The sequence below is a fragment of the Chelmon rostratus genome, chromosome 3, assembly GCF_017976325.1.
Source record: "Chelmon rostratus isolate fCheRos1 chromosome 3, fCheRos1.pri, whole genome shotgun sequence".
NCBI lineage: Eukaryota > Metazoa > Chordata > Actinopteri > Chaetodontiformes > Chaetodontidae > Chelmon > Chelmon rostratus.
Genome location: NC_055660.1, coordinates 10479369 through 10505372, shown reverse-complemented (window position 1 = coordinate 10505372; position 26004 = coordinate 10479369). Strand labels below are relative to the sequence as shown.

At 41.0% G+C, this 26004-nt stretch overlaps 1 protein-coding gene across 3 annotated transcripts; it reads left to right on the top strand.

The window, feature by feature from the left end:
• The first annotated feature begins 492 nt into the window (after positions 1-492).
• Positions 493-25319, top strand: kif16ba (kinesin family member 16Ba). 3 transcript variants are annotated; one of them, XM_041933295.1, is made up of 28 exons: positions 493-829; positions 3416-3485; positions 3580-3693; positions 4143-4259; positions 5791-5888; positions 7188-7297; positions 7493-7635; positions 7886-8054; positions 8165-8296; positions 8379-8554; positions 8879-8944; positions 9163-9222; positions 9389-9508; positions 9824-9875; positions 10291-10428; positions 10576-10658; positions 10769-10857; positions 12351-12383; positions 12731-12784; positions 13098-14423; positions 15797-15955; positions 16146-16254; positions 17020-17067; positions 17419-17466; positions 21220-21342; positions 21705-21794; positions 21895-21978; positions 22548-25319. In XM_041933295.1, the coding sequence occupies exons 1-28, from the start codon at positions 783-785 to the stop codon at positions 22707-22709; spliced, it is 4020 nt and encodes a 1339-aa protein (XP_041789229.1). In that variant the 5' UTR covers positions 493-782; the 3' UTR covers positions 22710-25319. The 3 variants fall into 3 exon arrangements, with proteins under 3 accessions (XP_041789229.1, XP_041789230.1, XP_041789231.1); XM_041933296.1 differs by lacking the exon at positions 12351-12383; XM_041933297.1 differs by lacking the exon at positions 17020-17067.
• The last annotated feature ends 685 nt before the right edge of the window (positions 25320-26004 follow it).

Below are 26004 nucleotides of genomic sequence, written 5' to 3'. Positions count from 1 at the left end.
AAAAGTTTCTTGATTAAAAGTAGTAATACTACATTGTAAAATACTCAATTTCAAGTCCAATTGTACTCAAGTGAAAGTAAAAATGCAAAAGGTACTTGGAGTATCAAAATTTGTACTGCTCATAATTGCAGAATTGTTCAATTCAGACCGTTATGTCATCACCCTTTACATATTATATTGGATTATCATCACAAGTACTTTAACATGTAAACAGTATTTCATGTTGTAGCTGCTCCAGATTCAGACACATACATTTTATTTTTGTATATGTAAACACATATATTTTTTGTAGTTTCCCTTTTTATAACCCCTTTTCTACAACCATCAGTCGTGTCTCAGCTTCATACGGTACAGCAACTCCTTTGTCTTCTCTAGGCTTCCGTATGGATGTAATGTTTTTATCAGCTGATACTTCCCTATTACTCGGCTTCTTTTTGTCATTTGAAAGCTAGCTAACAGGCTAACGGCTACTACTAACAGTGTCTATGGATGCGAGCCGGTTCACCCCGGGACGGCGACGCTTTGTCACCGGTCAGTGATAACATCTGTCCACAGCGGCGATCGTCTCTCCTCATCATTATCTGTCTAGTTGTTACATTTCGTGTGCAGTCAGTCGGTTATCTTTGCGACTTTTGCCCTCTTTGTCCCGCAGTGGAGCACTGTTGCCCACTGTTTCTCATGCTAGCTAGTTAGCCTGTTAGCTAATTAGCTGTTATAAAGCAGCGTCGCTCACTTCGAGGCTAAAAACCAACTGGAGTGGACGGACAACAGCGGGATGTGCAATGGCATCGGTTCGGGTGGCTGTCCGGGTCAGGCCCATGAACAGGCGGTGAGTTAAGGACAATAAGATGATTGTTTAATTCCAGCTGTCATGTTTCAGGCAGTATTATGTCATAATGCCTTTTTTTGTAAAGCTAACTGAGGTCAAAGGCTTATACAGATGTAGCCGCAGTCGCCGCTGGGTGTTTAAATCACGTTCATATAATTGTCACAACTGGAAGCGTCTTTAAGGTTATTGTAAAAGTGAAATAGTGTGATTTAAAGTGAGTTAATAGTCTCTGGCCCTGGAGGTTCACTGCAGTGTGCGTGTGTGTGTGTGTGTGAGAATGAATGCAGGTGGTTTTGTGGTTGTCTGAACAGCAGGTGTTCATTCAGTGATTGATACAGAGGCTGACAACATATTCTCACCTGTTTGTCCCTGACAGTCAGACCAGGTCCAGAGATTAAAGAAGAGAAATCAGACAAACTGCAGATTATTTCAGGTCTTATTTCTAATGAGTGACAGGAAACAGTTTAAATAACATTTAACACCACTGAATTAAAAAAAAGTGCCTTGATATGTGGTTCATATATTTCTTTTTACTTGGAGGTTGTTACTGCTCAACAGCTGCCCATGCATCTTTTTTCCACCTTATCATATGATTAACATAGCACAATATCAATTAATTCTATTATCCCATTTTAAATGCATTTATTATGCATCTTTTTAGTTTGTAATTTATCACAAGCAGAGCTGGCTATCATTGGAAATCTTTCAATATTATGGTCAATTTTCATTACTCAAAACATTTTCTTTATTACCTCAGTTTTGAAGACAAGTTGATATACAAAAATAAGTCTCAAAATGATTACAAATACCCATCAAAATTTCACAGTCATACATTTCTTTTCAAGTTGTTTTATTCTTTTACTAGCAGTCTAAAACTCACAGCACAAAAGGAAAAGAACGGAGAAACACTGGAACACAGTTGACTCCTAGATTAACTGGCTAATCATTTCACTGCTCTAATGACATGACCACAATGATTTTTATTGCCCAAGCACAGTAACACTGATCAATGCTTGTCATTTATCCTTTAGTACATTTCTTAAATTGTTCAAGAACTACATTTGACCATAAATGATTAAGTTGTTTAATCTATAGTAGATTGACAGAAAGTTCTGTTGATTGTTTACTAAATATTTTATTTAAGCAATATATTTCAAATGGTGTCATCTTATAAAATTTGAATATTTGCTTGTTTTCTTCATCTTCTATGAAAGTAAATTTTATCTTAAGACTGTTTGTTGGATAAAACAGACAACATGAGTATGTTAACTTGGACCTTGAGAAATTTTAATATGCATTTTTCTCTATTCTGTGACATTTTTATAGGTCAAAACATCAATCAATCAACAAAGAAAATGTTGGTTTATTAGAATGAAAATAGTTGTTACTTGCAGCCATAAAGTGAACTCCAAAAGACTCTTGACATACTTTCTCAACAGTCTGGTGTGAGTTAACCTCCTTTTTATGACGGGCTCATAATGAGAGCACACAGAATTACATAATGTGTTGTTCAGTTACTGTGTTGCTCTATGTCCTGTTTAGCACAGCTGATGCTGACTTATAAACCCCGTAGAAGCCTAAATGTGAAAGACTTTAAATGGAAAACATTTGCCCAACATCAAGTGTTCCTGTTCAGCTTTTACTTAAACATAAAAGATGTTGCACAGCATTGAACAAACGGGTGGAGACAGAAGATCATACACGACTAAACAAACACATTGCTCTGCTTCTACAATTCATGTTCAGTCATGTGAGTTTTATTGATGACAATCAGGGTTGTTTCAACAATCACAAACTCAAGTTCAACAGCAGAAACTGTTGGAAATATTTTTTAAGATCCAGTTTGGAGGCCACACATTTTCCAGAGATGCAGTCATAGTTAATATAGTACGTGTGTGTGTGTGTGTGTGTGTGTGTGTATAGACAATAATTTACAAGACACCTTCAGTAGCCTAGAAGTTACAGTTTGATGCAGTTTTTCATCTATTTTAATATTTTACTAATTTTTGTGTGACATAAAATTAACAGTTTGGAAAAATGTTTTTATAGTCTGAAGCTACCGATTCTCTGCTGTCTAGCCTGATGCTGCTTCACCACATAGAATCTGCTACAGATAAAAAAATCAGATCAATGTTTATTTTTTATTTGTGACAAAAAATTTTGTCATGACTACACAACAAGGCAACAACAGCGCTGGTCATCACAGTGTCCTTTTTTAATCTCAGAATGTATTCTTGACAGATAGTTCAACTACAAATGTTAAAAAGGTGAATTAAAACTGGTTGATAGTTAAAGTTAAATTAAGAACACAATGACTGCCTCTCATAATCAGTTGCATGTTACTCTGGCCTTTTAAAGAAACAAAAATACATGAACAGTCTTTCCTTGAGTGAAGGCAAACCTGTTAAGTGGTTTGCTAAATTAATTCTCAGCTTGGAACAATTTGTTAAACTCACCTCATCAAAGTCTGGAAGATGTTCTCACTTGTCAAAGTTCATAATACCAAAGTCTGTCTTGTTTTAATGTTGTAAAATAAGTAATGAAATAACAAGAGCTTAATACATAAACATCATTGATGTTTTACAGGGAGAAGGACTTGACTGCAAAATGCATCATCAAGATGGAAGGGACCAAAACCTCCATCACCAACCTGAAGGTGCTTTTTTTTTTTTCCCAGAAGAAGAAAACTGCACAGGCTGTAATTCACACTGAAAATGTGTCCTTTTCATTTTGTGCTCTGATTTCCAAAGCTTGCAGATGGTGTCGCAGGTGATTCGATGAGGGATCGAACCAAAACCTTTACGTACGACTTCTCCTACGACTCCATGGACTGTAAGAGCTCCATGTATGTCTCCCAGGAAAAGGTAAATAAGAGTCACTGCGTTTCTCTCTGAGTCTTGTCTTGCCATCTTAATAGGTTTGTTTTGAAAATCTACTCAGACACAAATCAGCTGACCGGTTAAAGAGTAGAGGAGGTTCTATCCGTGATTGTACTGACCTGAATCTGGCTTGAATCAAACAAATTTCAATCACGTGCCTAGATAAGCCATATAATTAGTGTTATAAAGCTGTGAGTTAAACTTCAACTAAAGTTTCGATGGATTATTTAGATTAATAATTTTCCAATCCTGCTTTGCAAATCTACTGCTGGTTTGGATTTGCGGTCAGAGGCTGTTCTCTGTCAAAACAGCTTGTTGCTGATAGACTCTGTGTGTTTACACAGGGCTCTAACATGACTGGAGCTCGTCACGAGGTCTGACCTATCACATTACAGCTCTGCAACGTCAATACTGACTTTTCGTTTTATTTGCAGGTTTTCAGAGATTTGGGCTCAGACGTACTGAAGGCGGCGTTCGAGGGCTATAACGCCTGCGTCTTCGCCTATGGTCAGACCGGCTCGGGGAAGTCCTACACCATGATGGGAAATCCAGTGAGACAAAACTCATATTTATCATTCACATTCCAGACCCTTATCCACAACTTCAGAATGAGTGAGTCTAAATTATCGATCTGTCTGCTCAGTGAAGTCATCACTGAAGGCTCCAGCAGAGTTTGATTGAGCTTGTCTCATTTTCAAATGATTAGTTTGGACAGTCGGCTGCAACTAACGATTATTTTAATCTATTGATTATTTCCTTGATTGATTGTTAAGTCTATGAAATCTTAAAAAACAGTGACAAAATTTATTCACAATTTCTCAGAGGTGGTGGTGGTGGTGTCTGCTTGCTTTGACCCGCTAACTAAAGATATTCAGTTTAGTGTTATATGGCAAAAAAAGCATTTTTTTCTTGAAAAATGACTTCCACAATTTATGGTGATATTCTGTATTTTTCTTTGTCAACAAAACCAATGAAACGTTGCTCCATCTCTCAATACTGTCTCACTTCCTGTCTGTGGCTCTCAGCTTCAAGCCCATTGGTTCTTACTGATGACATAACTAAAACACCTCACAAATATATAGTTTCATTTTTTTAAAAGGGTTCAGTCATTTCCTCAAATGGCTGCTCATCAGTGGCAGGTTAATCCACATGTGGTGCTGTAGTGAGTATTTGTGGCGGCAGGATGGTGTATGTGGGAGTGAGTCAAAATAAACTACAACTTTACACGACTGTGTGTGTTCATGGTAATGAAGGAACATGTCAGCTAGTGCAACAGTGTGACTTATTGATGTGTTTTTAATTGACCTCTGGCACAGAGGAAGATGAACTATCAGGCTGTGATGCACACACATTACTTGTTAGTACATACATTCACTGAAGGTTTTGGTCTTTAATGGGATGTGTTGACAGTAAGAAAAATGTTAACTCACTTGCCAGATTGTATTCCCCAAAATAAAGGCAAAGGTGCTATTTTAAAGTGTTTTCCTCACAGCAAACACTGACTTTATTTGATTATTGTCAGCAAAAAAATAGTAAAATCTAAATATTTTGAGTCTAAAAACACAATCAGCACATACAATATTCTCATGTCTGTGTTTTTAAATGAAAGATTGAACCCCAACTTTTCCAAATTTCCAAAACAAATGGATGACATGACCTTAAGTGTTTTATTTAATGGGCAGCTTTGAAGTGTCAAAGGTCACAAACTGTCTGTTGTCAATCTGTACTGAATCTGGTGAGAGAGATGAGTCCGACTCCGCACGGAGCCATGTGAGGTTTTATTCATACGTTTGATCTTGTCTGCACTCGGCTGTGAAGTGGACAAGCAGCTCCACTGTCAATAAACCTGCCGGCCGGCTGCTTCCTCTGAAGTTACAGAGAGGCAGAGAGAGTAAATACACTTAAGTGAACAGTACTGAAAAGGAGGCTTTGGAGAAAACATGAAGATTTAATGAGACAGAAAATATCACATTCATCTGACCTGATGTTTCAGAGTCTCTCTGGCATTCGATGTTGCTCTGGTTTTAAGCCTGTAGTTGTTGTCGCTGTGTGTTACTGAAGACTTTTGTCTTGTTGTTTTAGGGAGATGCAGGTCTGATCCCAAGGTTCTGTGAAGGTTTGTTCAGCCGAATCTCTGAGGCGACTCGATGGGATGAAGCTTCGTTTCGTACAGAAGTCAGGTGAGACCAGATGTCAAGCTGCAGAGAATCTCACATCAAAATGTTAGAAGTTGGGAGTTTCTCATTCTGAGCGCTGCACCTTCACCCTCTCTGCTTTTTGGAGCCATGTTAAAGGATAACTTTAGTTTTTTTCAACCTGGACCTTATTTGTAGCATTAAATACGCTCATTTACTCACCCAGACAACTTTGGTGGCATTTGGAGTCGTTTTGAAGAAATTAGCCCCAGAGGAGCGGCGCGTAAATCCGTATAATGCAAGTACTCGGGGCATCCATGCGCAGCCTCTATAAACGCATAATCTGCGGCGAAACTCGTTCACATTCCAATATTTTGTTATGATATGCTGGTGCTATTCCCCTCTGAGCCCGTGGTGGCATGTTATCAACATCCGGCGTCTCTAAACAACTACCTCTGACGTGGATGATGTCATTACCGAACACCGCGAGCGGCCAACCACAACACGACTAACTCTGCGGCGGTCGGCTACGAATACGCAATAATGAACCATAGCTGTGCCAAACTACAGCTAAACTAGCCGACCGCCGGCTCAGAGGGGAATAGCACCAGAATATCATAACAAAATATTGGAATATGAACGAGTTTCGCCGCAGATTATGCGTTATATAGAGGCTGCGCATGGATGCCCCGAGTACTCGCATTATACGGATATACGCACCGCTCCTCTGGGGCTAATTTCTTCAAAACGACTCCAAATGCCACCAAAGTTGTCTGGGTGAGTAAATGGTCGTATTTAATGCTACAAATAAGGTCCAGGTTGTAAAAAACGAAAGTTATCCTTTAAAGGCTGTCCCAGACCAGTTAATATAGCATGGAAGTGGAAGATAAAACCACCTGACACACTGATCAGACTGCAGGTGCTGAAGCATAAATAAGATTATAAATTGAGATTTTAAATGCGACTGTTAACCATGGATACGATCCTGGTTATACACATGAAATCAACCTTTGTTGCTACATCTGTGCTCACTCTGATGGCTCCGATTGAGGAGGATGTGATACAATTTTATTATCCCAGTTTATTAAGCTGTTGAATTTCATCCTCAGATTGACCAAATACAGCCTCCTTTTTCTTCTGGCTCTTCAGATGGAGCCATGACAGAGAGCAACTCGTATCAGGAACAAATATATTCATGGAGAAATGTTTTTTGTTGTTTTTGAGGCTACAAAAAGCACTTTTGACTAAAGGCAAAAAAAAAAGATTATAGTGACAGGACAAACCTCAGATACAGAGCACTAAGCTGGGAGTGGAGCCATGTTTTCCTCTGGTTTGTGCCTTCAGCTACCTGGAAATCTACAACGAGAGGGTGAGGGACCTACTGAGGAGGAAATCTACTCAGACCTACAACCTGAGAGTCAGGGAGCACCCAAAAGATGGGCCGTATGTAGAAGGTGAGACTGCTACACTGAGCACACTCCAGGGCCAAAATAGTGCTGGAGAACTGTTTTCCTATTTTTTCTACGAGTCTTGCGAAATGAAAATCAATAGTTGAGTTGGAATCTTGAGGCAGTAGGTGAGCAGTTCACAGCAGCATTTTTGTTCACGTGTTGACTTCCTGTAACCTGCCTCGTCCCTCCTGGACTCAGATCTGTCCAAACACCTGGTGCAGAACTACAGTGACGTGGAGGAGCTGATGGAGGCTGGAAACATCAACCGCACCACCGCCAGCACCGGCATGAATGACGTCAGCAGCCGCTCGCACGCCATCTTCACCATCAACTTCACTCAGGTCAGGGCTGCAGAGAGCGAATCATTTCTCTCGTTTTGAATGAGTCATTGAAAATAAGAGCTTTAACTTTGTGGTAACGTTTGCTTGTTGGAACAAGTGAGAACAGCGTATAGACAGGATAGAACAGCTCAGAAAATTCGTCCACTAATTACAAAGCAAAGTGAAGAGAAAACTGAGCAGTGTGCAGGGTTTTTTAGAAATAAAATAGTTTTCTTACTCAAGTCATAGTTGCACTCTGACTCTCTGTTAGGCTAAGTTCGATGCAGAGATGCCCAGCGAGACAGTCAGTAAGATCCACCTGGTCGATCTTGCTGGCAGCGAGCGAGCCGACGCCACCGGAGCGACAGGTGTCCGGCTGAAAGAAGGAGGAAACATCAACAAGTCACTGGTCACCCTGGGCAACGTCATCTCTTCTCTGGGTCAGTTAATTTAAACATGAGATAACTTTTCTTTTTTTAAACTTTGATCATTGTTTGCTGTGGTTCACTGTGTTTATTGACTGAAGTACCGGTTCCCTGTTTCTGTCCAGCTGACATGTCACAGGAGGGCGTGAACACCAACCTGAAGAAGAAGTCAGTGTTTGTTCCCTATAGAGATTCAGTGCTAACATGGCTGCTGAAAGACAGCCTGGGAGGCAACTCCAAGACCATCATGATTGCCAGTGAGACGCAAACATTAAATTACATCCAAAAGCAGAATGATTTGATGTAATTCTGTTTAAAATCTCTAAATTCTCATCATAGCCATTTCCCCCGCTGATGTGAACTACGGCGAGACGCTCAGCACTCTGCGATACGCTAACCGAGCCAAGAACATCATCAACAAGCCCACCATCAACGAGGACGGCAACGTCCGGCTGATCAGAGAACTGCGGGCAGAAATCGCCCGGCTGAAAGCTCTGCTGGTTCAGGGCAACCAGGTAAACAAAGTCTGACAGAACAGACTGCAGCTACAAGATACAGAGTTACAGTTCAGAGTCCAGAGCAGGTGTCAGGATCTGCCTTCAAATTCAGGGATGCTGCTTCAAAGGGAAGGAAGTGAACTAAAAGAAGAAGAGGCACTAGTTGAACTTAATTTTGATTAATCTTTTTTTGTTTTTCTGAATTGTGGTACTGTTTGTAACATGCTACCAGCTTGAACAATAGTTATTATAATAATAGCAATAAAGTCACGGCATGAATGTGACTGAGAATACAACCCATTCGAAGTGTTTCTGACCCGTGTGTTTGTGTTTATGTGCAAGATTGCTCTCCTGGATTCGCCCACTGCTCTGAGTATGGAGGAGAAACTGCACCAGAATGAAGCCAGAGTGAGTCTCACGTTCTCACAATGCTTTTCTCTGGATTTTAACCAATGGAAAAGTCAATGTCAAATGTTTGGACCAAAAAGCGTGATGACTGCAGCACCAGATTCAAACCTGCGGCAATAAACTAGACATTTATTTGACGTTCATATGAACTGTAAATTTGGCTTTGCTGATCTCTACTCTGCTGGTTTCTGTTGATTTGTACTGAATTGCGTTTGCAGGTCCTGGAGCTGACTAAAGAGTGGACCAACAAATGGAATGAGACACAGAATATTCTCAAGGTCAGAGGGCATGTTTAGATATCATCCATGTTTTGCATGCTCACTATCTGTGGACTGATTTTAACAGTTGTGGAGAAACCAGCGACCTCTGCTGATGTTTTTTGCACATTTGTCTTTGTGGCTGAATCTTTACAATTTCGTCATATCTTTGTCCACATGTTTGCAGGAGGAAACTCTTGCTCTGAGGAAAGAGGGCATCGGGGTGGTGTTGGACTCTGAGCTGCCTCATCTCATCGGCATCGACGACGACCTCCTCAGCACCGGCATCATCCTGTACCATTTAAAGGTCAGAAATCACCTGAAACGTATCACCTGCTGGACTTAAGCGAATCATCTCAGAAATCCAGTAACTTACGCCATCTTGAAAGCGTGTTTCACCAGACTGAAATGTAACTGTAACTGCTGTTTACATGGTGAACACCAGTGTTGTCAATGCACATATCTGAATGGAAGGAAGTTATATTTAATTCTTCAAGCCTTCAGTTTTTATAAGAGAACTAAAAGAATGGTATTTTCCCATCAGATATGATGCTCAAAATGAATTGAAGTGTCCTGAAGTGTTTGACTTTTAAACTTCTTTGTTTTTCCTCCTCCACCTCAGGAGGGACGGACATACGTTGGCAGAGAGGACGCGTCCACAGAGCAGGACATCAGTGAGTTTGTCATATGAACCTGTTCTCTATCAACAGCCAGTCGGAATGACTTTAAAGCTTATTCTGCAGCTTACACCAGTGTGCGAAAACAACAAGGAAAACCTTTCAATTCACTGGAAAAGCAGAAAATATAAGCAAATAAACATCTAAAGTTAATTTGTAAAATGAATTAACGATGTGTTAATATTTCTCATCTATAATTCCTTTTTTTTTTTTTTACATGAAATCACTTCTTAAACAGTACAACCTTTTTTGTATTGTTTTTGACCCACATTACTTGTTTCTTATAAGTACATGTATCTTTACCTTCCATATTGACTCTTTTTATGAAGAACTTTGTCAGCCCTATAGACGATTATTATTGTATTTGAGTATAGTATCCATGTCTCTCCTGTGTTTTTGTTTCCTCCTGCAGTCCTGCACGGTCTGGACTTGGAGAGTGAACACTGTATGTTTGAGAACCAGAATGGCAAAGTGACTCTGGTGCCTCTCAGCGGAGCTCAATGTTCAGTTAATGGAGTTCAGGTGACAGAGCCGTCGCAGCTCAACCAAGGTGAGAAACCTCTAATATTGTATCAGTTAATGTCACTTCCTTTAAACTGCACTCTATGAATTATATTTTCAGTAATTATTCAGAGCTGAAAGAGGAATCTGTCCTGTACAGTTTTCACTTTCGGTCGTTTGTTGTTTTGCGGTCCAGGTGCTGTTATTCTGCTCGGAAGGACCAACATGTTTCGGTTCAACCATCCAAAGGAGGCGGCCAGGCTGAGGGAGAAACGAAAGGTGGGACTCTATCTCATTTTACACACTTGATCTTCTGAGACTGAATCTGCTCTCAGATGAGACAGTCTGGGTGATGCTATGACCCTCTGATTTTAACTTTTTCCCCACAGAGCGGCCTACTCTCTACATTCAGCCTCTCTATGACAGATCTGTCCAAATCCTGTGAAAACCTGTCCACTGTGATGCTCTATAACCCTGGGTGAGTGTATGCATTCACAGATACGCAGCTGCATGTGACTATCAGCTCAGACCCTGCAATGCATTTCCTTCTGCATCAAAACCCCCTCAGGACTTCACGTTCAAGTTTATCTGCATTCATACAGCACTGGCAAAAATGAAATACTGTAGGTGAGATTTCACAAAATGTGGCTCTTCTAGTTCATCAAAATGAACGAAGTTCGAGATTCACAGATCAGGAAGAAACAGACCGCAGATGGATTCTGCTGGAAAAGAGTCAGAAAACTTTGCAAAACCGGAATGAATTTCCAGAGTGTAATTATGAGATGATCTGTTTCATCACACTTTCAGATGAATCCTGAGCAATGCACCATCCTGTGCTCTTTATTGAAGGTGATTTGACTTTTTGTCCCTTCAGAAAGAAAGGTCCTTGCATTAAATTCTTGAGATATTCTATTTGAGATCTGCAGAAACCCTGCAGGATTCTGTTTGTTGCTCCAACAGAGGCAGGATTGAAGCCTCCACCTGGTGATATTCTTTATTTTTCTTGTTGTCGACAAATCAAATGTGTAAATGTACAATTCCTCCACTTTGTTTGAGCCTTTTTAAAAAGGGACATATTGACAGAGGGACTGACTCATTGTTGGTTTTGGTCTTTTCATGGAATTTGTTGACAAAAAGAAAAGTGTAGAATAATTGCAGCCTTATATCTCAAGAATGGTGCTGTTTGAATTTACTGAAATTTACTGTGACATTCATGATCCCAAGATAAATTCAAATCATTTTGACCTTTGATCCTGACCTTTCCTTTCCTGCCACCAATAGGCCAAAACTTTGCTCACATTTAAACGAGATCTAGTCAACAGATTTCCATGATATTTACTGAGAACATTCACCCTCCTCCGAGGATCAACCATTTCCATTTTGCACACCACATGATTTTTCTTCTCATGCTAACCTGAGGACACACTGTCAGCTCTGCAAATGAGATAGCTAAGTGTTGGATTGTTATGAAATGTGTCGGTAGATATTAAAGGTCTCCAGAGGATGAACTCTACGTATTATTATGTCACTCCCTGACCTGTACTGCCACCATCAGGCCAAATCTTTGCTCTCGTTCGAGAGAAATTGAGCTTGTTGTTCTCGGTGTAATCTGGTTAATTGTAGTTTAACATGAATTCAATGGTTCATAGTTCTACTCTTTGTCCAGAGCAGAACTTGTTCACTCTCTGGGTTTTATTGGCTTATTAACCATATAGTTAGGTGCTTTGGTAACTTGCCTGAAATGTACCATGTATCAAGGCTGAGTCCTTACCGTAGTGGCCCAGGTTCGATTCCTGCGCAGGCCCTTTACTGCATGTCATCCCCTCTCTACCGCTGTCTAAGTAATAAAAGGTAGAAATGCCAAAAATAATCCTAAAAAAGCTTATTAAGCTCATAGTTTCCTGTCGTCTGTACAAACTTTATGGTTAAAGTCCGCTGGAATTAACTGTATCAACCCTGTCTTGTTGACAGTCTCTTCACTGAAAAGGGCCCCGTCTTCCTCAGGTAGACTCAGCTGTCCACTTCCTGTCTAGCTGTCCCATTTTTGACACAAAAATGTTTGTTGACTTGTCCAGTCTCTCAACCTGAACCCCCATTGTCTGTTTTTTTTATTATTTTGCATGTCACCTTGCTGCTTCCATCTCCATTTTGACGTCTGACAGTAGAGAATGTTTCGTTGCTTTTTCCGCATCGCCAGGCATTTCATTTGAAGCCGTTGTGTGTGCCAACTGCTGCTTTTACTTACTGCACTTCAGTAGTTGTGGTGTTGAATGTTGATGTGTGTGTGTGTTTGTGTGTTTGTTGTTTTTGACAACAGTAAAGGAGGCTGATGGAGTTTTGTGTGTTTACAGGTTGGAGTTTGAGAGACAGCAGCGAGAAGAGCTGGAGAAACTGGAGCTGAAAAGGTACAAGTGTTCTCAGAATCTACTGACCATGATCGCACTTGTGTCATCTAATGAATCTGGTAATCAAATCTGAATCCTTTTGAATCTAATCAAGGCAAACGTTCCAGAGTTTGAAGTAACTTAAGTTATAAGTAACTTTACTAAAACTCAAATAATGAAATGAAGTGTAAATGTCACCAGATGCCACAAAATTACAGAAATACAATTCAGTCATCATCAAGAAAAGATTTGTTAATGCTTGAGAGTCTGAAGTTCCAAAACATCAAACATTAACATACTATACTGAGTATGTTGTTGTATATTGCTGCTGTAGAAGACTGATCAAAGAGATGGAGGCAAAGCACCAGAGTGAGAAGGCAGAGTTGGAGCGCCTGCAGCAGGAGGTGGAGAGTCAGCGTAAGGAATCTGAGGAGGTGCAACAGCGGATCCTCCGCCAGGAGGAGAGCCTGCGCTGTCGCAGCCAGGACATCGAGAGCCGCCTGCGAGACTTCCTGGCAGAGAAGGAGCGCTTCGAGGAGGAGAGACGCTCAGAGATCCAGGCGGCGAACCTCCAGCAGCAGGAGGGTGAAGCAGGGGAGGAGCAGCGGCGGCAGCAGGAGGTTGCAGAGCAAACTGAGATCTACCGTGAGCTGGAGAAGCTGAAGAGGGAGCGGGAGGAGCAGAAGGTTCGTCTGGAGACTGAGCGACGGCGCCTGGAGGAGCAGGAGCGGGAGCAGCTGAGCCTGGTGGGGAGGCTGGAGGAGCAGCTGAGAGAGAAACACGAGGCAGCCGTCTCCCTGCTGACCCGGGAGGACGCCCGCCGCCTGGAGGAGGAACGTCGAGCTCTGGCTGAGATCAGAGAAGCACTCCTTCGTGCCAAAGAAGCTGGAGAGAGGTCAGATGTGGAGGATGCCAGTGAGGAGGCGAGATCTGCCCAGGCACGATACACTGACTTCAAGGAGGCACAGGTGAAGGAACTTTGCCAGCTGGAGGAGGGGCTCCAGCAGCAGAGGGAGCGCCTGGAGAAAGAGGTCGCTGCTGAGCATAATACACTGCTGCTCCTCGGCCGCGGCCTCAAAGAACGACAACAACAGCTGAAAGAGGAGCAGGAGAAGGGAGCGCAGGAAGCTACAGCTATCAGCCAGGAGGAGCACCTGGTCAAACAGGCAGAGCACAGGCTGCAGTTCAAGGAGCGGCAGCTGGCCAGTGTGGCCGATGGCCTCCTCCCTGCGCTGGCCGAGGAGAAGCAGAGAGCCATGGAGATGCTGGAGCGCAGCGGCGGAGGCAGTAATGGGAACTGCGACAGCCCACCAGGGCTCGACAATACACTGTACCAAGTGGAGAAGGAGCTGGAGGACAAAGAGGAGAAACTGAACTTCCACTGGCACAGTGCTCAGCAGCTCCAGCAGCTCCAGGAGACCTACGAGTTCACGGCCAACGTGGCGCGGCAGGAGGAGAAGGTGAGGAGGAAGGAGAAGGAGATCCTGGAGTCAAAGGAGAAGCAGCAGAGGGAGGCAATGGAGCAGGCGGTGGCCCGGCTGGAGAGGAGGCACTCGGCCCTGAGGCGCAGCACCTCCCTGGAGCCCGACACCGAGGAGCAGAGACACAAGAGCTCAGTCTTCAGGAACCTGAGGACGGGGGCCGATCTGAACCAGCAGAGGTCAGAGCCTTTTAATACAAGTTCCAAAACATACAGATATACAATACATATTTTAATATAGTTCAATTAAATTCAGGGGCGTAGCTATAGCCAGTGCATGCTGTATCACGAATGGGCCCCACCCGATAGCAAGTGGGCCTCTAGCAGGGCTTTGGTGAAAATGCTTCAAAGCAGTACTTCCATTCACTGTCTCCCAACCTTACCTTTACTATATTTTCAAGGGAGATCAGTTGGTATATATATCCTCAAATGTGCACATCAGCCTCTGTCATGGTGTCAGTAACTTTATTAAAAAACTGTCAGTAGCAAGAAAAGTATAACAAAACTATATAAATTATTGAATGAATGTTTTCTTATTTTCTCTGGTATTCAAGTCATGTACAGATGCAGTGATGATTGCTGGGTAATATGTTGTTGTCCAACCTATAGTCTCTATTTGATCACATTGTTTTTGTCTCTCTCTCTCTCTCTCTAAAACACACTCACCTATGCTCTACTGCAGCTGAAACCGTGAACTACATTCTTTTTTTACACAGTGCAGCCAAACAGCAGCTAAAAACAGACAGTACAGACGATGTTCTGTTCAAATTTACTGTTATGATATGAAGGGAAAAGAGGGAGAGAACGAGAGGAAGAAAAGGCGAGATACAGACTTAATGTCTGATGAAGGATTACTTGTTTTACTGTTGTTCTGTTGTATGTTGCAGAGCACAGGAAGTAGATTGCAGCACGATCCTGACAGTCGTGCTGATATTTGTGCTGCTGTAATGCATGAAGTTGGTGATTTGCAGGTCGGATCGGGTGCAGATGTTGATTAACATATACTTTTGTTGGTCGGGCAGGTGGGTTGGCTCTCATGATGGGTCTGGTGAATGCTGTAAAAAAAAAGATTTAAAAAAATAATCTAAATTTGTGTGCATGTTTGCTTCTCATTATAGCCTGCACTGGGGCCCGTCCTTGTTAATTTACGCCACTGATTAAATTAAGGTAGAAATCTGTGTGATTGACATTTTAGAGATTAACTACTAGTTAGACAGTGACATCTTGACAAGTTGTTAGAGGCCATAATGATGTCTTAAAAGCTTTTTTCTGGTGGATAGTGTCCATTTTAATGTACTTTAGAGGAATTTTCTGAAACACACATGAAAATTAAAAATATTACAGTTATCAATCACTAGCAGCTGAGTGACACTTCAACAAAAAACAGACCTTGTTTTAAGACATGTTTTAATCATCGTCCAACAACGTACCATCTGTGCTCTCTGCTCACTTTGTCTGCACTGGGTGTGAAAATGCCAAAGAGATGGGCAAAATGAAGTTGTTCGTAGAGCTGCCATGAAAACAGTGCTCATAGTCTGTTTTCTTCTCTCTAGAGTGGAGAGAGAGATCCAGAAGCTGAGACAGAGGATCAGTGAAGGAGAGGAAAACAACAGGACTCACTCCATCAGCAATGATGAGAAGACGAGTCACAACAGCCCCCCCGTCAGCCACATCCAGAGTCTGAACACACTGCTGCCGCTGTCAGACGACAGGTACACCTCAGAGAGCTCTGCAGTCTTAGAGTTTTTTACTTGGTTTACTCTGCAGGGTTGTTCTCCGTTATCGTCCCAAGAACTTTTCTGCTGCTGGGACAGAGGGTTGATCTTTCCATCAACTGTCAACTGGTTTCTTATTCATGTGTTTTTGTTGTTGTTAAAGTTGGTTCGTCATTGTCATTATTAGGATAAACGCGTACATTGAAGAGGAAGTCCAGAGGAGGTTACGCAAGATGAATCTTCTTAATGGCAGCAGCAGCAACATGGACCTGTCTCTGTCCTGTGAATCACTCAGGGTAAGAACTGACCCACACGCTTCATTACTTTCTTATTTAATTGAACCTGAGTTTTATTAAGGTGTTGCTGATTTTTATTTTATTTATTGTATAACATAACATGTATATGGGCCTTTACTCGTTTAGCACACCCAGACTCCTCTGACAGAATATTGATCACCAGCTATTTTCATAATTGATTAGTAGTGCCAAAAAAAAATTTGGTTCCAGCTTCTCAAATGTGAGAATTTGGTGTTAATTGCTGTCTTGGACTGTTGGTCAGACACACAAAAAAAGACATCAAAAAATGGAAGCTTGGACTCTAGAAATAATTAATTGGTAGATTTAATCAGTAATGACAAAAATAATTAGTTGCAGCCCAAGTCTAAAATGCCTTAAGCGTGTGGTTTTAATTGTTGAGATATTGCTAATGATCAGCTAATCTGTCAATGTCATATACATGTCTGTGATTATTTTTTCAAAAAAAAAAGTTCTCTGAACTCTCAAGTAAAGTCAGTACAGAGGGTGATCTGTTGGGATAAAGAAATGCCTGGTTCTGGCAACTACAGGACCATTTACAAGTCATTGCTTCTCTTACAGCGCTGACTGTAGCTGGTAGGATTTTTAGTCCAAGCATCCATCGTCTTTGGCTTTATTTCCACTCTGAAATTCATATTTCGCTCATAAAAAAGAGTTAATGATGAAATCCAGCAGGTCCAGCGACAGATTGCGAGTTGAAGCGTCTTTCCCTGTGTAGAACTGATATTCAGCTCTTTAACCCTGCAGGAGGAGGAAGAAGTTAGCGACTGTAGCTCTGTTAGATTAACAGATGAGGTAAGACCAGGATCCATCTGCTCTGTATGTCCCAATAAGACCTTCCCTGCTCTGTAATCTGCATGATCTCCCAAATATGGTTATGGATCGACTCAGTTATACTTCTATCAATCAGTTCGGTTTGTAGTTCTTTTAATTGGGTTCTGCTCCACCTGGTTTTTATTTATCCTGGTCGCTGTTTTGTTTCATTTCTTCCTTTTTCTTGTCATGAAATATAATTTACAGTTTTGGATTAATAGTAAAAGAAAAGTATTAAAAAATCCTGCTCGTAATTTTGCAGATTGAGAACATTCAGTGTATATTTAATATTCAGTGAAACTGAGAGTTGATGTTTAGTTTTATTGTTTTCAGGATGATGAAAAGCAGCAAAACATTAATCCAAGGAGGCTTAAATATGAGGTAAGACCAGGATCTTATTTTGGTTTTGGGATTATTACAATTTAATAATAAATCATTGAAAATCTGTCACCCTGCTACATTTTTCAGGGGTTCCATTTGTTTGCATTTTAATAAAATGTGCCTGTCATTGCTCATGCATGGTAACAATTCCATAACAAAAATCTTAACATGATTCCACATAAATTTAGAGATTGAATGTTATTTAAAATAAAGCTGTAAATGAGTTTCTATTTTTAAATTTCAGGAATGTGCAGACAGATGTATTTTTATTTTTAGAATTCCAATCGCTAACATCAGTCACTTGACTTCTATTTTGATACGAGATTAAGGTTGAAATGGCAATGTGAATGTTACCGTTGGGTTCTATTCTTTATTTTTGGAAGAACCGAGAACAAGGAAGCCCATTCCCCTTTTTAGGAAGGTAGTGGCCAATGCCTGGAAAGTAGACTAGCAGACAACAAAACAGCTTGAAACATAATATTGTACGTATAATAATATGTATATATTGAAATGTAATATTTCAACTCACAGTCCACTTTAAACCATGTTGAATGAAACATGGGTAAATTAATATTTGCAGATGCCATTTCTTCAGTCAAATAATGTAAGAGATGGGTGGACACAGACAGAAACTTAAAAACAAAATGTAGGAATTCTGTAAAGACCATGCATCTTGTCACCAAGAAGGGTATTAATCATAGAAATTATTTGCAAATGCTACATTGCCCATGTTTGATTAGAATTTAAAGTTTTTCAAGAAGAAGCTGAGGTGTTTTTTTTTGTACACTTGTCATCCTAATTTGCATGCAAAACTTCCTTACACTGTTAATTTTGAATCACTTACAACTCACCTGTGCACCTGGTGATGGAGGAACTATAATTCTCATTGGGGTGGATTAAGGACTTCAGTATAATTCAAAGAGCCTTCACGTCCCTCTTGACGATGTTGTCATGGACTCCCCCTTGTGCACACAGAGAGCCAGCGGGTTGTGGTCTAGCTTCCTGTCTGCTCCGGAGCTCGAGGCAAACTCCCCTCCTCACATCCAGGAAAACATGATGGAAGAACCAGAGACCAGCCTCTCAAAGTTTCATGGAGAAGAAAAAGCTGAAGTCTCGATTGAAAAAGCGGACATGCCTTACAAAGATGGTGACCAAAACAAGTGGTGGCAAGGAGGAGTGAAAACTCCTCAAGGAACAGTAGGCCAAGCTGTTTGTGATGATCTTCGCGATATTGGACAACACAAGTTTTGTGTCACCTCAGCAAACACCACGGCCGACAGATTTGATGAAAATGAGAATATCACTGGTAAAAAAAGAAGCAATTCTGCCTCCTGTGTTCCTGATGACGATGATAAAAAGGTTGAAGATGGAGCAAAGGACCCACTGGTAAATGGATGCTCTTATTCTTCCTCAACGGAGAAACTTTCCAGCTTTCCAACTTTTGCAACTTTCCAACTTTCCAATCATCAGTCGAAGTTGCTGAACTATGTCAATGGCTACATCAGTTCCAAGCTGAAGCCGAAGGAAAAGACAGACACAGGAGCTGAGAGAGTAGTGGCCAACAGGAGCTACAATTTAGGGTATTTTACTGGAAAGCTTTCCGAAGTGTACAAAGGTGCTGGTAGAAGGCTACAGGGCACACGGGACATCATTGGAAACGTACAAGTGGGTGAAATGAAGGTTGCACTCTCTCAATATGTGACCATGATATCCAAAGAGCTGACACTGATTAATCGAATGCAGCTTGAACCGGAGCCAGAGCCTTGTGTCCTCGCAAAAAACAAAGTCGCTGTGGTTGATCTGTCGAAGGATTGCACCCTCGGTCTTCCCCAGAATCCCAGCATGTCTGCAATCCCGGGTGTCCCAGGGTGGCCTGAAGGCTCTGTGTCATCTCTCAAAAACACATGTCCTGAAGTGTTTTATCAGAGGCTGGTCCACCTGCCACCAGCCTTGTCTCAAATACAGTCACTTTCATCCCAGAAGATGCAAGAAAAGTTGGAATCTGTGGCCCCTTCAATGAAAGTCAACAAGCTTTTGAGTGTCTTCTGGCTTCGAATTGCCAACCGCAAGCATCCGATCCCAAAGCCTGGGTGCTTGCTTTTGTCAGAAAAGGACATAATAGTGCTGTCAAGTGAAACTAATTCAGTCAACACCTTAGCTATTTTTCACCAGTTTAACCTTATTGAAATCAAGAAGGTCCAAATAAGCTTGGCAGGGCAACACGTCCGCCTAATTGGCTGCACTGAAGACACTGTCTTGGCGGTCTTTACCCACAGCAGAGAACTTACCCAGGAGTTCTGCAAGGCTCTGCTGAAGGTTCTTTCTCCTGAAAAGTTCTCTGAAGGGACTGAGGATCATCCCTTGCTCTCTGGTGACCTCATGGTCCTCTCTCTGGATTGGATGTCAAGTGTTCCTGACATCATCCTAGACAATGGCTTTCACATTACCTCCAGATTTAAGCGGGTCCTGGCAGACCTGCTCTACATTGTCCATGGGAACATGGATGCTCCTGACAAACCATCTCTGGCAAACATTTGTCCTCTGCTTTACACCAGCGTCAAGGTCATGAACTCTACCAGTGTGCATCAGAGCACCATTTTTCAGTTCCTCCTGACAGACACTCATGTAGTTCTTCTCCGTGAGGATGGCGTCTTTCACCCGGTGCCACGGGGCTCCAGTTTGGTTCCTGCCCAGTCCCAGTTTCAGGGGCTCGAACTCCGCAAGCGTTCAGAGATCAGATGCCTCCTTGTGAGGCAGAATGACAGCTGGCTGTTGATAGAGATTGTGTTTACAACTCACAGACCACAAGATCGAGAAAAGAAGGTGGAGTCCAGGCGGGGCTCTGCTGAAGCGCCCTCCTTCTCTCATTACAGCCGTCGGTGTGACTCCTGGAAGTTATCTTTTGGTTGTACCTCTGAAGCTATGATCTTAATTAATCATCTGTGTACCTGAATTATACACCTAAAGGCAGTTTAACCTGACTTTATTGTTATTAATGCAAAGTATTTACTTGTGTTCAAAAGAAAGACCAAAGAAATGAACAGTCACCTCATTTATTTTAGGATGCCTTTAACAAGTTATTGTCATTTAATGGAATAAAGAGTACAGAAATGTCTGAAAAGGTGATTCATCATCTTGCCAAAGTAAAATCGATGCATCTGGAAGTATTTTAAAATATTTTTTAACATTTTAGAAACATGTTATTCAAATTTAATTGTGTGATGATGTGATGAGAACTATGCTGACATGTCTTAACTGTAATCTCTGTAGTTTAGATGTAGCCTGTAAAGAATGAATGAATCAGGTTTTCTCTGTATTTATAAAATACTTTTTTTGGCATTAGTTATATTGATGATTCTGGTTTAATGTCTGATTTTTGATTTTTTTTTTTATGGTTCAAAGGGAGAATGTTGGTGTCACTTAATTGCACAGTTTAATGTAAAATGTTGCATCTGCACTTTAAGAAAAATAATTGTGATCCGATGACTTGAAGAAAATGTGAGGATTTGTCATGATGTGAAATGATTACAGATGAAATATTATTGGTATGTATTTGAAGGAATAATATTTATAATAAAGATTGTAGAATCATTGTCTGACTTTCTTTAATAGTTACAGTAAATCATTCTCAGTGAAGTTGAGAAATTGATTCACAGCAGTTCTTGTAATTGTTTGAGTCAACCCTTTACTCTCCACCTCTTTCTTCTTCTTCTCTTTCCTGTCTCTCCTTTCTCCCGGGGACTTCCTCTGCAGCACCTGGTCTGTCGTCCTCTTGGGATGAGCTCTGACGGCCTCCAGGAGCCCGTTAAAATTAGCATTCCTCGTTATGTTCTCCGCGGGCAGGGGAAGGACGAGCACTTTGAGTTCGAGGTGAAGGTGAGTTCACTTAGCAGTGTTCGTCATCATCATAAGTTAACGTCCTGACTCGTTGATCCTTATGTGTGGTCTCTTTCATCATCCACCTGTGGCTAGTTATGTTTTTCTTTTTATTCCATATATTTTATTGTTATCCATTTTCCATAAAATGTCTCTGAATGGATGAGATAAATAAAATTACAGGCTCAAAATGCAAAATTGAAGGCAGTAGCATTGTTTTTTCTTTTAGCTATTCAATATGTTAAAATTTTCAAAAGTTTTTTTGCTTGTAAACTTTCACTCAGTGATGGAAGAATCTTAGTGGTAAGAGTAGCAGTTGACCTTTTTACCCGTCTCTTCAATAAACATTTCTCTTTCCTCAGATCACTGTGATGGACGACGTGTGGACAGTGTTCAGACGTTATAGTCGCTTCCGGGAAATGCACAAGAGCCTTAAATTAAAATACCCAGAGGTGAGACAGTCTGATCCACTTTGAACTTTTCACACAGTAACCATATTGTCAGGCACAAGTCCTGACTCTGTTTACTGTCACTGATGTCTCTCTGTTTCAGCTGGCAGCTCTTGAGTTCCCTCCAAAAAAACTGTTCGGAAACAGAGATGAGCGGATGGTTGCTGAGCGCCGGAATCACTTGGAGGTCAGTTTTTTTGCCCACATTTAAGTAAGACAAAAAGATGTAACAATAGACAAAGAGGTCGATTCTCTTGTCATCCTCTGTTCTAAGAACTATGAGCCACTGCACACTGCACTTTTACACCTTCACCTCCACCTGCACCTTCTGTGTACTTAACATTTAATTACACACACACTTAACTAAATTATATACATTTTAGTATATTGGTACATTTCATTGGTATATTTTAATGTTTACTGTTTATATACATTTTAGTATATTTAAGCTGCTGTCGGTACATCTCACTGGTATATTTTATTGTTTATTGTTTAGTATATTTTTATTGTCTTAGTACACTTTCATTTCTGGTATATTTTTAATTGCATTTACGAATATTTTTATTGCATGTTGGTTTATTTTATTCTAGTATCTCAATTTTATTTTAGAATCTTTCTTATCTTTCTTATTATCTTGCTTCTAACATGGGGGTTGCAATGCAAAGTTCATTGACATGTCATGCTCAATGACAATAAAGAAATCTTGAATCTTGAAATGTCAGAAAGGTGACTTTGTGCTGCGGTTGTTTTTTGCAGCGTTATCTGAGGAACTTGTTCCGCGTGATGCTGTCATCCACCGGCTCTCCTCTCAGAGCGGACGCAGACGGCGGTTTCCGTCTCACCAAACACGCCATCTGTGAGTTCTCGCCGTTCTTCAAGAAGGGCGTCTTCGAGTACAGCAGCCACGGCACTGGCTGACTTTACCGTGAAGCCTCAGGGCCGGTGATTTGTCTGCTGAAAGTTTCTCCAAACCAAAACAAAAAAAAACTGCTCGGTGCCTTTTCTCTGGGCCGCAGAGAATCGCCTCAGAGGTCAAAGAAGGAAAAACTTGCAGGTCAGTTTCCTCTCCAACCTCCCATCATCCTGTCAGATGATCTGGAACCTGTTAGGTGCTGTTCAGCTCTGAGTCCACGTGGAAACTCTGTCATGAATGTTGAAGTAGAGAATTCAGCGCTCTGTTTAAAGAGTTTCATTTCTACATATACATCCAGAGACGAGTAGAGCAAGTTTTCATCGTCTATGATGATACAACTTTTTACGATCTTCAGTCACTGAACATTTGTTGAGTTTTTTTAGTCGATGATGGAAACAAACACTTTATTTAACACAGTGTAGCAATAAATAGCTATATATTAAATATATTCACATGCAGCTGTGATATTAATGGCAACTGAAAGTCTGAAAGTAGAACAGAACATTACCACAGTCGAGGTTAGGAGTTCAACGAGGGCGTTTGATCTCCTGCTGAAACAATTGGTTTGTTACTGAAATCCTCCATCAGCAAAAAATTAAAAATAACGGCAAACATTCACTTTCAGCTTCAGAATATCTTCAGCAACAGAATATCTTTGGACGGTCTGACAAAACAAAGCTCTGGGAAATATTGCGGGCATTTTTCACAGATTTCTCATGTTTTATAAACCAAACAATTGATTAAAAACAAGAGGTTTGCTAACGGCAGTGGTCATTAATGGCAGCCATAGTTCAATCACAAGATGAATTTTCATTTCCTGTCATAAAGACTGGCAAGAGAGCGGGTTCGTTTTGGATTAACAGCACTACAGAGCAGTTTGTGTTCAGGTAACGTCACATTAGCCTTTTGTTAATTAAAACTGCTTCACACCAGAAAAAGGATGTGATGTCACAGTTCTGATGCAGGTATAAGCAATCATTGAACACAAAGTGTAACAGTCTCTGAGAAACTCAAGCTTGAAACTGTCTGATCTGAATGGGATTGAATATTCGTACAGTGGAGATGTAACGTGACGTACATGTGAAGCTTAAATCCAAATGAGTTTGGTGGTCAGACTAAAGCTCTGTAGTTAGAGAAGAGCAGACACAAGTCAAAACACGCCAAAACAACTGACTGTGGAAGTAAAGCTGAAACACACCTGAACAGTGTGAGCAGCTGCAGGTGAGGCTCTCCTGCTGTGGTTTATCGTGGTCTCACCTGCTCAGTCACAGCAGTTTACAGGGCACGTTCCTCAAGTCAGTTTTAGAACAACAGTCAGAACCCAGATTGAGAATAGGTTTAGCTTTCTGGGATCATTCCTTTGTTGGATGTTAAAAGATCTGAATGAGCTTCAAGTGGAAGTGATAGAGGACAACATCCAAAGTCCTTGTTATGTGCAACAATACAGTCAAAGGTTTATCTGGAGCTGATGTGAGACCATCCTGTGGCTCAAAGGGGAAACACTGTCAGCAGAAACAATTTCATTTCACTTCAGCTACAGAGACACTTTAGAACACATTTCTGCACAAAATGAGGACTTTGGCTTTTGTCCTCCATCACTTGCACTGAAAGTTCCTAGTATGAATAATGACTACAGCAAAGTGAACCTGCCCTGAAAGTTAACCACCAGTGCTGTGTGTTGACTCAAAGCTGGCAGAACAACAACATTTGGAAGCTCTGTCACTCATGTACAACTTTGAGTCACAAACTTAATGATACAACTCCAAACCAGCAATTGCTAGAATAAGTTTGTTTCCAGTCAGCACCCCTCTGTGCTCTAATAATTGATTTAGCATATTCATTGCAGGCGTATTTGCTTTTAAACAAAAGTGTGATCATTAAAGTGACAATAGAAGGAAGTTTGGGGTTTTAACATTTTTCAGGGCATCAGGAATCATTGAGTTGCTGGACAGTTGAAGCTACAGGCAAACAGTCCGCAAGCCTGTCAAAGAAAAGATCAGAGCTCAGAGATGCAGCCTCAGAAGGTGATGGTGTTCGTTTTATTCACTGCATCAGCACTAATTCATCTTTCATAGGTTAAAAGGGCCGATCTAGTACGTTTCCCACGTAGTACAATTATGCAGAGACAAACACTCATTCAGAGGAACATTTTGTACCTCCAGCAGCTCAGAGCTGATTTTATTTTTATTTTCCAATGGGTCAGTGACACACTGAGTAAATCCGCTTGAAGTCTTCCAGCATCTCACTGCTGTGTTTGCAGCTGAACAGGAAGGTTTGGATTCCACAGCATTCGAGTTTCATTTGAATTTGCCTGATTATGACTACATGAACCACTGACTGCTTTTTTCATAAGCCATAATGCGTGTATATAGAATGTAAATGTTAATGTGCATAGTTTTTCTATACAGTATGCTTGTATGCAATGTAAACTATTGACATTGAATGTCAGTTAAAGGAATGTACCACAACATTCAGACTGTTGACTGTTTTTTTCCCAGGTGAAGAATAACTGTTGCCAACGGAACAGTTTGACATTTTGGGAAATGTGGTTATTGTTGGATGAGAGGCTCAATACCGCTCTCATGTCTGTACAGTTAATATGAAGCTACAGCTAGGAGATGTTTTGCTTATCTTATCTTAGAAGACTGGAAACAGGGGGAAACAGCTCGCCTGGTTCTGTCCAAAGGTAAAAAAATCCACCTACCAGCAGCTCTAAAGCTCGCTCACTAACATGATACATTTTGTTTGTATGTGTACAAACCAAATAGAAAATTGACACACTGTGATTTTTCAGGGTTTTTTTGAGTGTGTGTTGTGTTTGTGTTCAGCACAGTAACTTATATACACACTTAAATACACACATGATTTGAGATTTTGTCTTTTCAGACTCAACTGTGGCAGAATTACAGAAAAATGATTAAACTCCTCTCATGTAATCACTCGTACAGTATCCTGTTGAGTCACATTAAAGTGCCAGTCACTGATTAAAACACCACTGAAATTAAATAAATGTTAAAGGTAAACAAAGAAGACAGTCTGCAGCTATGCTAGCAGCTGTGTGAAGTTGTACTAAGCCACAGTGGTGCTTTGAGCTAAATGCTAACACCTGCATGTTAACATGCTCACAATTACAATGTAACATCCTGATGTTTACCAGCATGTTAGCATGCTAACATTTGCTAAGTAGCACTAACTATTGGTTTCTTTGGCCTATGACCAAAACTAATGCTGATTTAGGTCATAAACCAAAATTTTGGAAAAATTAAAATTAAGACCTAATGATGGCACTAGATGAGAAGA